General features: G+C 40.9%; 1 protein-coding gene across 1 annotated transcript in view; it reads left to right on the forward strand.

The window, feature by feature from the left end:
• Window positions 1-11,345, forward strand: part of plekhf2 (pleckstrin homology domain containing, family F (with FYVE domain) member 2) — a 32,394-nt gene extending 21,049 nt beyond the window's left edge. Inside the window, exon 2 of the mRNA XM_061717357.1 lies at window positions 6,962-11,345. Coding sequence (XP_061573341.1) covers window positions 6,973-7,710 — 738 coding nt within the window. The 5' untranslated portion in view covers window positions 6,962-6,972 and the 3' untranslated portion in view covers window positions 7,711-11,345. The remainder of the gene's footprint in view (window positions 1-6,961) is intronic.
• The last annotated feature ends 1,457 nt before the right edge of the window (window positions 11,346-12,802 follow it).

The raw sequence follows: 12,802 nt of genomic DNA on the forward strand, positions 1-12,802 counted from the left end.
CTATCTCCTCTTAAGTTCATATCATACTGCATTTCCTGAACCTCAGAAGTCTGTTTCTGTCATCTGTTGCTGTAGCGCTGATTTCAAATGGAGAATAAACTGGAAGACGGTGGGGTAGTCAGGTGATTCATCTGACAACCAAAAACCATTTCCTCTGAACAGAGGTGTAAGGACACGGTTCAGTTGTCAACTTTTGTAAAAGGGCTATAATATGTTATTTTTCATCCAGTAGTGCAGTTGTTTTAAGATGTCACCTCTGGACTGACATGGTACAGTGCTTGTTGGCGTTTTGTCGCCTCAAAGAGGTTTCCTTTTTTCATCTTCTAGTGCTGCTGTTTAATAGCGGCATAAAACTAAGTTAACAGTTTCTATTCCAATATTTAATACTGCTTTTAGACTGTTCAGCTGATTCTGAAATTTTTTTGGAGATAGTGTGACTTTTTTTATTTTAATCTGGCCAATTGGTTGGTTTATTTAATCTTTTGAAATAAGGGAGAAGGAATTGTGTGTGCGTGCGTGCATATCTTTAGCGAGGGAGAGATATGGGAATTCCCAGAGCGAACGATTAAAACTGTGTGTTTTGTCGTCTGCTTTCGTCCCCTCAGTGAGCAGCTTACTGTCACTCTTCCTTTGCCTGATACTTTCAACTGCTGGTTTTTTTTTTGTTTTTTTTTGCTTTTTTTGGAGATGGTTTTGCAAAGGAAGAATGTATTTCATGTACTGCCATGTGACTTAAAATCTGCTCGAAACAACAACAAAAAACTACTATTTTGCAACCAACTTTCAACATGAAACGATATTTGCAACAGCAGCAAGGCGTATAAGCAATGCAAGAACGGATGTAATGAGGACCTGCAGCATTTAAAAGGCAGGTAGTGGACAGTTTTTCCTAAGAATAGACTAAAATGACAAATCAATTATATCGATCCACATTGTGAAGAAAGAACTACCATTTACTATGTTCATGGGTCACATTTAATGATTTGAAAACGGCAGAGGTGAAGTCAACACTTGTGTCGACACGTGTTTGCAGCTCTGTGGCAGAGACGAAATTAGCTAATGTGTCAACGTGTCAGCTGAACAGCCCAATCTGTCAACTAAGTGATAAGTGCTTGTTTAATGACTAAACAATTGAGTGTGTTTAAATGCTCAACTAGGAAGGGATTGCTGCAAAGCGGTTTATTTATTATGTTATCATTTAAACACATGAGGTTTATGTATTATTATGCATATGCATTGATGGCGGACATTGTGGGAGAGGTTTTTAAAGTTTTGAAGAACAGTTTCTAAAAAAATATTTTTAGCTTTAGTAGTTTAGTCCCAGGAAGAAGAAGAAATAGCATGTGTAGCATTTTTTTCTGTTTGTTCCACACACACACACACACACACACACACACACACACACACACACACACTATGGCTAATTAGGCATTCTATTTCTATATTCAATTTAGTTCATGTTGTGTTATGTTCAATTTGCTGTAATCAGCCAACCAAATAACTGGTTGACCTCCAGTTGTGATGAGGCGAGTTGGGCTTCAGTTCTGCTTAAAATCCTCTCCTCTGTAGAGAGCCTTGTGGTTATTACAGAATATATGTTTTAAAGAAGTTGTCATCCACAGTGGAGAAACTTCCACATTTGTTGTGTGTGTGCAAATGTGTTGCTGTCTCCTGTGTGTGACACATTTACAAGAGATGGAGAAACAAAACAAACAGCATCTCTCTTAAACTAATGTGCTGCTAGCCAGCCATTGATGGTCAAAGATCACCAGAATCCAGTCACTAGTATGTGAAGCATCGCCTGAAACATGTTTTTCTTTAGTTGACAAACAGTTACCAGCTAAAAAGACTAGTGTTTACATTTTTTTTTAACAACATCTTTATTTGCTCATATTAGCAATGCTAACATCTACACAGGCAACCTGTGAAGTAGAGATGCCCCGATCAGGATTTTGAGGGCCGATCACCGATCTCAAAATCCAGTATCTGCTAATCCCGATTTTGCCGATCACAGCGAGAAATCCATAAATTCGTCAATATTGTTGTCTCATGTACACAACACTGACATTGTATTATTAGGTATAAAAATTAGGAAATGAGAAAGTATCATGAATTGACTGTTTCATTGCAGGCTGAGGATATGAGCAATATTTCACCCTCTAGAGACTCTTAGAGACGACTCAGACTTGGTTTACAAAGAGTAAGTTTAGCTTAGTAGCTTCAGCTTTCCTGTGGCAATAATTATGTACAACATGTTCACCAACACACACAGCAGACATGTCACTCTCTAAAAGTTGATACAAGTTGTAAACTATAAACCTTAGTTTTCCCGTGGAAAGAGGAATTAAATCTTATAATAAAAATGTATTAAGAATTATTAAGCTTTGTGAAAGCTTTGGCGATAGCATCCGCCGCGTGTGAGGAAACTCTTGTGAGTGAAGCATTATTCTTCACACTAGAACTCCACGTCACTCGTGAAGCAACTGACACGACTGTCGTTCTACATGAGGCTTTGAACTGTAAATAGTCTGGTAAAACTCAGACGGGATTTCATCAGTGAAATATTTACAACGCGGCAGCGCGTACCGTGGATCCAATCTGCTAACGACATGTTCTAAACCTGATGTCTTCTACAACAGAAACGGCTGATGAGCAAAACACATGAATTCATTACCTTTTTCGATGTAGTTCTTTATTTTTCTTGCTGTCGTTTATAAGTCTCTGTTACGTTCAGCGGAGTTAGCGGTGTGGCTGCACCTCCTTTTCTTTCTCGGCCTTAGCTGCAGCCAACTTTGGAAACTCAATATACTCTTTCGTGTGAAAAACTTTCAAATGTCTTATCAGCTTCGTTGTGTTGAAATTCTTTTGTAACATTCCTCCTCGTGGTATCTCCTTTGGACACACTTTGGAAACTGTAAATTTGTTGTCCTTTTCGGACATTGTAAAACTACCATACCGGCGAAGCGAGTGTTGATGTTTTGTTGAGACGGTCACGCCCCCTTAGGACATCTCGGTCTGAGATGTGGGAACGTACGCGCGGGGGGGCGGCGTTTGTTGTTGTAAACGTCATCAGATCGGCCCGCTCTGAACTATTATTTTCCGATCTCCGATCAAAACCGAGGGGCAGGGCTCCAGAGTGCGACCTATTAGGTCGCATATGCGACCTAATTTATTAAGGTGCGAGTTAAAATTTAATGAGGTCGCTCCGGTGCTACTTGCAAGAGGACTAGTGGAAAAAAAAAAAAAAAAAAAAATATATATATATATTTTTTTTTTTTTTTCTCACTCGGCTGTGTTAGTGCATTAATGGAGTGGTTGATAATACAATCTTACTTTCTGGCTCATTCCTGCGAGTCCTATTTCTCCTTTCTCTCTGTCTGACTGCACCTGGTACGGTCTGCGTACACGCAGCGCGCTCAAAAAGGTAAACAAAGCGCAGTATGAAGCGGTCTATAGTCGATTATTTTAAGAGGAAAGATGTGCCAGAGGCTGGTGGAGGAGGAGGAGAATGGTTAGCAGAGGGAACGACAAGAATCGGATTCTTCTTCTTCTGAGGAAGAGAGTGACAGGTTGGCGAAAGACCCGGGGGAGAGTGGGGAGAAGAAAAAAAAGTACAGCTTTCAACAACAATGGCACGGTTCCCGTGGTTAAGATACGAGGGACAGGCCCAGGCCCGGTTCTACGAGGGTGCATCAGCATTGCACCCTCAGTTTATGTGTTTGCTCAGTTGAAAAGACGAAAAGAAAACGGATAAATGCGCCCGCGTTAAGCCTCATTTATGGTTCCGCGTTAAATCTACGGCGTTGGGTACGCGGCGACGCGCAAGGTACGCACCGTCCCCGCACCGTCCCCCACGCTCCTACGCCGTAAGATCTGCGTTGGTGTAACGCGGTACCATAAATCAGCCAGTGTCCGTCACTCATTTGCTTCCAGCGCGCAGTTTCCTGCAGCAGCAAGACGCTGCTCTCTGCTGCTCCGTTAACACAAAGTAACCATGGATATTCAGAAATGATTCAAGCACAACCACGCCAGCAAGTTTACAGGACTGTCTCAGAAAATTAGAATATTGTGATAAAGTTCTTTTATTTTCTGTAATGCAATTAAAAAAACAAAAATGTCATACATTCTGGATTCATTACAAATCAACTGAAATATTGCAAGCCTTTTATTATTTTAATATTGCTGATTATGGTGTACAGTTTAAGATTAAGATTCCCAGAATATTCAAATTTTTTTGAGATAGGATATTTGAGTTTTCTTAAGCTGTAAGCATGATCAGCAATATTAAAATAATAAAAGGCTTGCAATATTTCAGTTGATTTTTAATGAATCCAGAATGTATGACATTTTTGCATTACAGAAAATAAAGAACTTTATCACAATATTCTAATTTTCTGAGACAGTCCTATATATTAATGGTTATATTTATTTTTGTTGCTAGATTGTCTGATGGGTGAGGTAGCCCAGACTAAATGTAGCATTTTCTTGGTTCTGCAGCGATATTGCTGCAAAAATGCACTTTACCATAAAGTCACCTTAATTAGCCTAACACTAGTTAGTACATTAACATTACTAAGCATGTATATAAATTATATTATCCAACTTTTAATTTATTAACTAACTCATCACATGAATTAGCCTAACTGTAGGCTATATGTGTTTCCTATACATAATGATTGTTAATCTGTAAACAGTTAATTAATGCTTAATAATGTAACTAATGTTAGCAGTGAAAAATATGGTGCTACCTAATTTGGTTTGGTGCTACTAAATGAAAAGCTAGATGGCACCAGTGCTACCTGTGAAAAAGTTAGTCTGGAGCCCTGCCGAGGGGCATTATCGGCCCGATCCCGATCAGTGGTCAATCAATCGGTGCATCTCTACTGTGAAGATGTAATAGGCACTTTGACTTGGGCTGAGTGACTGTAAACACTTTTGTAGCTAAGTGCATTAACCCACATCTGTGGGTATTTTGCCCAATGTTCCAGTGAAATTTCTTGTTTCCTTCTCTGCAATTGTTGCAACCAGTTTGCATTTAGTTTTGTTTTTTTTTTCTTCTTCATAAGTCGCTACTTGGATCAGCTAGATCTGTTTGTGTTTGTGAACATGAACTTATCCAGCACACTTCTTCTTAGGAAGAAAGATTCTCCAACACCCAGAGCAGAATTGATAAGGTTGGAGCTTATCAATACTACTGTCTGATGCTAAGTAAGCTACAAGCTCTGTCAATACAACCCTAAAGTAGACACAGGGTTTTGTTGTTTTGTTTTGTTTTTTTTGTTTTGGATTTTCCTATCTGAATGTAGACATCCATAAGTTACCAGTTGGAAAGATAAGGAGATGAAACCCCTTCTTAGAAGTTCATAGCTGTTATTACTAACTTTTGCCTTTTTGTCAACATCCTCTGTTGTAGCTGGGCAATTTAATCAACACAAGGAGCAGGATCACACGTTTCCACAACATCAACACCACTGCCTACAGATAGACCTGCCAGATAGTCGTCTTAGTGTACTCTGCTGATTATATAAGAAAATGGTTAAAATTAGTCCCATTAGTTCTTCCATCAATAATCAGTCAAGTGAGGTTTATACTGGAGGTCTTAATGGATTTATCAATTAATTTATCCACTTTTACCAATTGAAACCATTGCTGTTTTGTTTTTTCTTTTTTGGGGGGGGGGGGGTATTTAGAAAAAAAGAATTGGATGAATGTCAATGGTCTTCATTCTTGCTAGGTGTAGAATCTTTACAGGTGATACAAATGACTGTGAGTGAAAGACATAAAGAGCAGTGGTGCCAACAGTGAATGAATGAATGAAAGCTTTATTCCGAACATGGGAAAACATAAAATAACACATAAGTCAAAATAGTCAAAACAACAAAAAAATATAGATAAATAAACAAAACAATGTTACCATGTCCGAAAAGGAGTAGAAAGAAGCATATGCTTATTTAATCCTACCCCTTCTCTGAAATGACTATCCTCAGTTGATTTCAGTATCATATTACATATTTACATTACATATGTACACATTTACAAACAAAGAAAATAAATAATGTAAGTAAACAAGTGAGTAAATGATGTGTGGAAACACCTGGTGATTGTCAAAGCCCTTCATCCTCCCTGTACCCTGTGAAAACCATATTTTTGTACCGCTGTTTGAACTGGCTCATGCTTGGACATTGCTTGAGCTCCGCAACCAAACTGTTCCACAACTTCACTCCACATATGGAAATGGTAAATTTTTTGAGTGTTGTGCAGACACAAAGATGTTTTAAATTGTTCTCCCCCTCAAATTATAATCCCCATCTCTGTTAAAAAACAATTTTTGGATATTTGTGGAAGTGGAAGTGGTATAACTTATTTTGAAAACACAATTGCATCTGCAGTATGAATGCACAGGTGGTTGACAAAGAAAAAAAGGATCTGTATGAGCTTGAATTGCAGTATTTTTACATCAGTGCATAAAGTACATAATAGTGATGCACCGAAATGAAAATTTGTGGCCGAAACCGAAACCGAAAATAATAATAAACACTTGGCCGAATACCGAACAATACCGAACATGGTTCTTCGCAGTTTTTCATTTATTTTGCCAATTTTTTCACCATTGCATAAATCAAATAAATTTGATGGTGCGCAACCATTACGGGAGTGTTATGTGGTTAGTTTTTGGTTGGCCAACGATTTATGTGGTGCGCAACAGTTACGGAGCGGCCAGCCTATTTATATTACAACGCCGTTATTAATTGTTCGTTTTTTTTCCCACTTATTCCACCGAACACCGAAAGTGTTTTTTTGCCATTTTCGGCCGAACAATTTCGGTTACCGAACAATCGGTGCATCACTAGTACATAAATTGGTTGTAGTTGGTTGGACGTCTAGTCATTGCTAAAAATCAGTCACCGAGTCAGTAAACCTGTTGGTAAAAGTTTGTTCTTCTCTTTTCATCCTTAAACAGGTGAGGTGAAGATGGTGGACCGGCTTGCTAACAGCGAGGCCAACTCCAAGCGGATCGCTATGGTGGAAAGCTGCTTCGGAGCTGCGGGCCAGCCGCTCGTCATACCAGGCCGCGTTCTGATCGGAGAGGGGGTCCTCACCAAGCTCTGTCGCAAGAAGCCCAAAGCACGGCAGTTTTTCCTCTTCAACGACATTCTGGTCTACGGCAACATCGTCATCCAGAAGAAGAAGTACAACAAGCAGCACATCATCCCCCTGGAGAGCGTCACCATCGACACGGTGCCGGACGAGGGCGAGCTGCGCAACGGCTGGCTCATCAAGACGCCCACCAAGTCCTTCGCCGTCTACGCCGCCACTGCCACGGAGAAGTCCGAGTGGATGAACCACATCGGGAAGTGCGTCAGAGACCTGCTGCAGAAAAGCGGCAAGTCTCCGACGGGCGAGCACGCGGCGGTCTGGGTACCGGACTCTGAGGCGTCCGTTTGCATGCGCTGCCAGAAGGTAAAGTTCACGCCGGTCAGCCGCCGCCACCACTGCAGGAAGTGCGGCTACGTGGTCTGCGGGCCGTGCTCGGATAAGAAGTACCTCCTGCCCAGCCAGTCGTCCAAACCCGTGCGGGTCTGCGAGTACTGCTACGTGCAGCTGACGTCGGGAAGCCTGGCGCCGCGCTCAGACTCCATCACCCGGCTGGGGTCAAAGTTTAACAGCAACCTGTCAGACGATGAGGACGAAGACGACAGCAGTGACTGAGGAACGCACTCCTGACAACCAGCCACATCTTACTCTACTCTCGCGCTCTTATTACACTATGTTCTCTTATTCGCTTCTATTTCCCCCCTGATCTAATCATGATCCACCGTGAGAAGAGTTAACGCTTCCGAGGATTAATTCATTAATTTGCTTCAGAATTCAAGACTTTTTCTTAAACCTCAATGTATAGTTCCCTTTGTCCCAATCCAGGAGAGTCAAATACTTTACTGAACGCAGTTGTTAATCAGTAAAATGTGGATTTAGCGGGGTGATCACGAGGAGTCTGGGATTAAGTCTGACTCTTTATCTCGCCCCCTCCTTCGATAATGCCTCCTAGTTAAGATGCATTTAGTCACTACAGCAAACAAAGGTGCTACATTTCCTGTCTGCACTCAAGGTTAATTTTTTTAATTTTTTCCCCCCGTTTTTTTTTTTTTTTTCCTGGTCTATGAACTAAAACAAAGTGATTGTTGGCAGTGTGCAGGGAAAAAGATCCACCTCAATCCTTCAAATACCAAACAGGGCTTTTTTTTGTTACAGATGTGGGCATTTTTCTGCCCTATTTTTGTAAACGTGTCCTCATTAATATGCAAAAACCTTTTTGTTAGTCATAACAATGTAGATATTATGCTAAACCCAGAGATTATTTTCTAGATTACTTAATATAGTTGCTTCTGACAAATCAACTAAAGCTGACTCTCTTTAACACACTTTTGTGAGTGTCCTCATCCGCTATCACAAAAAATTAACTCTGCCCGCTGCCTGTATGTCACGTAGTGCCTTCTAGAAAACTGAGCAGCCTTCACAGAGGAAGAGGTCGTCAGTTCATGAAACCAGGCTGCAGAAATAAATAAATAACCAGACTTCATGACAGGTTGACCCTGAAGCACATAACACCAACTGTTGTCATGTGATTTGTGTGTCAGCAGCAAACGGAAGATGAAGGGAAAATACTAATCCGATGGCACAAAGGGAAAGTTAGGTTTAGGTTTGGAAAAGAGGATTTGAAAACACTCTGACCAGCCAGGGATTGTCAAGGAGGCAGATTTAGCTGCTAAATCCAAGAATCTGGTTTGGATTTGGTTTGAGTTTCTGCCTTTTACAAACCAGAACAAGAATAGAAGGGAGTTTTGGTCAGACAGGAGCTGAGGCAGCACACGCGAGGACAAAAATAAAGCGCAATGTTTGCCTTTCTCCTGCCAAGGTGATTATCCATGCAGTTTCACTGACTAAATATAAAAAAAAAAGAAAAAGCTTATTACTTGAAAAATATTTTACTTTTACTGAGAAATGTAGATTAACAGGTATCTTGCAATCGAATCTCAGGTTACTCAAACAAGTAAGTAACGAAGCAGCAAACCATTTCTCCTCGGTGTGAGTATCACCTGAACGTGGGACTCGTTTCTCGCAGTGCTTGTCTGAACACATCTGTGTCTGTGTTGCAACCAAGTTCCTGCTTTACACCCTCCTGAGGATTCCTGGAACCGGGATCCAGTATCACCTCATGGGTGGAGCTCAGTGGAAACAAAAGGGGAAAAAAAAGTGGCAACAAGATGGATTGTGAGTCGGGACATCGTTGACGGCAACATGTCAAATAAGGCCAAGGTTTAGAGTTTTCTTCCAGATGAACTCTTTGTTTTTTGTTTTTTTTTCCTTCGTAGAGAGTCCATGCAGACTGTGACCTGAGAAGTGTGTGACAGACTGAACTGTTTAACTTTCTAATTTCTTGTTGGTTTGAAAAAACTAATTGTGAACATGAGATAAATGACACGTAGAGAGTAGAGAGATGTTCTGTTTGTGTAGAGTTTACTTTAAGTGAATGACTAATTTTAATGAAATGCAATAATCAAAAAGCATCAGAGCTCAGTCTGTGTTTGCAGTCTGTGCAGCTTCTTCATGTTCAGCAGCTCCGGAGGTTTCCTGGACTGAAAGTCAGGAAATCTGCATGTCGTCTTCCTGGCGGTTACTCCTCCCTGTGCTGCTCTGAGGTCAGATGACCGCACTGAGTCATAAAGCAAACGCACCTCCTCTGAACTCTGCCCCTCTGCGAGCTAACGCTGCCGTCCTTCCTTCCTTCCTACTTTCCTTCCTTCCTTTCTCGCGCCACCAGAACTTTCCTTCCTATGATCTGCATAGTCTGGTGATCACATGACGCCGCGAGTGGTGACAGTCATGTGATCTGTCACCGAATCAGGAACTGAAAAAGGGCTGCAGAGATTTAGGGTTCGGTAACGCTCACAGAGTACATGTCGTCTGGTTCAGCTGCAGCTTCTCTACAGCCAGTTTCATTCCTTTTACTATAGATAGTTTCCCAATGAGCAGCAGGTAAAGAAAACATGATTGCTCAGAAAACTGCTGGAAGTTCTGAACTTTAGAAAGCACAATTTTAGTGGCAAACCCTTTAAACAAAACGGCACATTATTTAATTTTTTTTAGTTTTTCTGACTACCCTTTATCATGTCTAAAGGATTAGAAGTTAGAGGTTTCACTCTTAATAAGAAAAAAAGTCTATTTCTCACCATTCTTTAAGTTTCTTGAGCCTAAGTCTTAGATTTATCCTGAGTAACTGCATCATTCAAACGTTCAGACTTAAAGGCAGGCTAAGTGATTCTTCTTACCCAGATCACGTTTTGTCTCATTCAGTGAATATGCCCTTTAAAAATAAATAACATAAAATAGAACAGATCCTCACACACGCTCTGGCTCTGGGAACAGTGTAGGGATAGTCTGACCTCACAAGACCTAAACAAACGCTGCTCCAGCCGCCGACGGGGGAACGCTCTGTTCTTGTGCACTTGATGTCGGGGGGAGGAGGAAATGCCCCAACGCATTCACAATGAGGGGTGTTTTCTGTCCTGAGCACTCCGTGTTGTTCTGATGTTTACTTCCAAATGTCAACAGATGTTAAACCATCGGGAAATCACTTACCCTGCCTTTAAATCATCAGGATAAATGTCTTTTCTTTACAGTATTTAACTGTTGTTATAAATTGATGAACAGTGAGCGGTTTGAGGTTTAACTGAAGACTCGGTGTGAGCAAAAAACAGATTTTACACCTTAAATTAGCAAGATGTTCACCCTGTAATCATAGATGTGCAGGAAAGGGGGCTAAAACAAAGGGTGTGTTGCATCACAGTGCTGGAAAACCTCTTGCCGAAGTCCTTTGAATTACACGTGAGCTTCACTCTTGTAATTAACATTTTAGCTCGGAGGCAGTGTGGACTTATGAATATGCAACTGAGTATAATTTGAGCCTTTGAAATCAATATAGAGTTCTACCCAAGTCATTGATAATCAGACACTTGGAGGTAACTGCAGACGAGCTGTCACACCCGATTATGTCGCGGTAACAAACATGAACCAGGTCTGACTGTCCGTTGTGTTTCTGCAGTGTACCATGGGTAGATTCCTGCAGATCTTTAATGGGTGTTTAAAAGAGAGGTTGTGGACCTGTAAAGCCTTTTGTTCTCCAGTGTTTTGTCTGCAGTTCTGCAGGTTTGGGGAATTAAACTCCTCAGAGGTTCATTTATGGTTTAAACAGACAATTAGGATTTCTGTAAGCTTATTTTAGAGTCATGACTGGAACCGGATGCTGAAAAAACACTGCATTTTTTGCACCTCCGAGATGAAAAAATACAATAAAATTAAGCTTTTAGCTGCTTTTTAGTAAAAACATTTTCATAAACTTCTCCAGATGATTTTTATTTTAAACGGCATTGTCTAAAATTATATTCTTTTTTGTTCCTCTTCAATCTTGGCATGACGCAATGCCTCATCTGAACTGCAGCTCAAGGCAGCACAACAGGGGGGAAAGGGATTTTCTTTGTCTTTTGATGTTTAAAGTTCAAGTTGTTTCATGTTCATGTTGCTATAATAAAGGCAAGTGATTAGAGAAATGAACATATTAATGATCACTAACTAGCTGCCCTTTATCTTCACTGTGGCTGCGGTGCTGGCGGAGGAGACGACTTCACGGCCTCACGTTTGCTGTGGATTATTGCACTTATTAAGGTCTCTGATCCAGGTTGGAAGAGCACGTTAGAGATCCACTGTGACCCTGGATGTTTTACAATGAGTGTTCTTGTTATTGTCATCCTAAGTGTTGTACATTTGTACAGATTTTGTTTTTGGGTTGTTGTACAGTTCTGATCAGATGTGAGATATCTGTCATTAACCAGCATGTGCTGCTGCTTTCATCTTCCTCTTCTTTCTGTCACATTTCAGCATCATCTGCAGCCCCCCGACACACACACACACACACAGAAACACTCAAGATGTGGCTAAAGTGTTTCTACAGGCAGGTCACAGTAGCTGGTACACTCACAGATTCACTAGGCGATCTGTTGATGCTTCACAGCCGACCAACTCTGTGATCTCTGCTCCTCGGCCCGGTAGCAGGTCAGCGGCTAGCAGGCGTCAACTAAAATATTTAGATGTTTCGGTGCAGTAACTTTCTCACAGTCAGCTTTCTCTTCGTAAACTAACGTCTCAAACATCAGCCTCGGTGTTTAAGCGGATTAGTGAAGCATAGAGAAGTTCTTTTGTGTTTTTTAAACAACTTCATCCAAAAGCCAAATAAATCCAAAGTCCATTATGCACTCTCAAAAATTAATTTAGCTTCAAGCTACGCAAATGTGACAAAAACTAGAGACCTGATAAAATACCTCTTGAAATCTGGTAAATGTGCAGCTGCTTGCAGATTGATGCCTCACACGAGCGCGTTACCCGCGTGCACGTACACGGATCATCCTCCCACAGCTGCTCTGCTGCAGAGAAATACTACAGATCTGCTGAAAGCCTGCTCATGCACATCGCTGGTGTTAATTTATTTTCCTTCCTGATCAGAAATGTTGTGCCTGAATGCTGATCAGCTTTACTTTCACACTCTGAGTAACGTGTTTAAACACAGCTCTGCTTTTGATGATTGCAAATTGAAGGGTTTGATTACACTTGGTTTTTTATTTGTTGGTTGTTTTGGGGTTTTTTTAACGGCAAAGCTTTATTATGAAACTGATGCATGTAAGCAAATCATACATGTAATTACTTAGATTTTCATTATGTGAGGTTTATTTTGACTACATGAAAGGGGTAA

This window comes from Cololabis saira, chromosome 3 (genome assembly GCF_033807715.1).
Source record: "Cololabis saira isolate AMF1-May2022 chromosome 3, fColSai1.1, whole genome shotgun sequence".
NCBI lineage: Eukaryota > Metazoa > Chordata > Actinopteri > Beloniformes > Belonidae > Cololabis > Cololabis saira.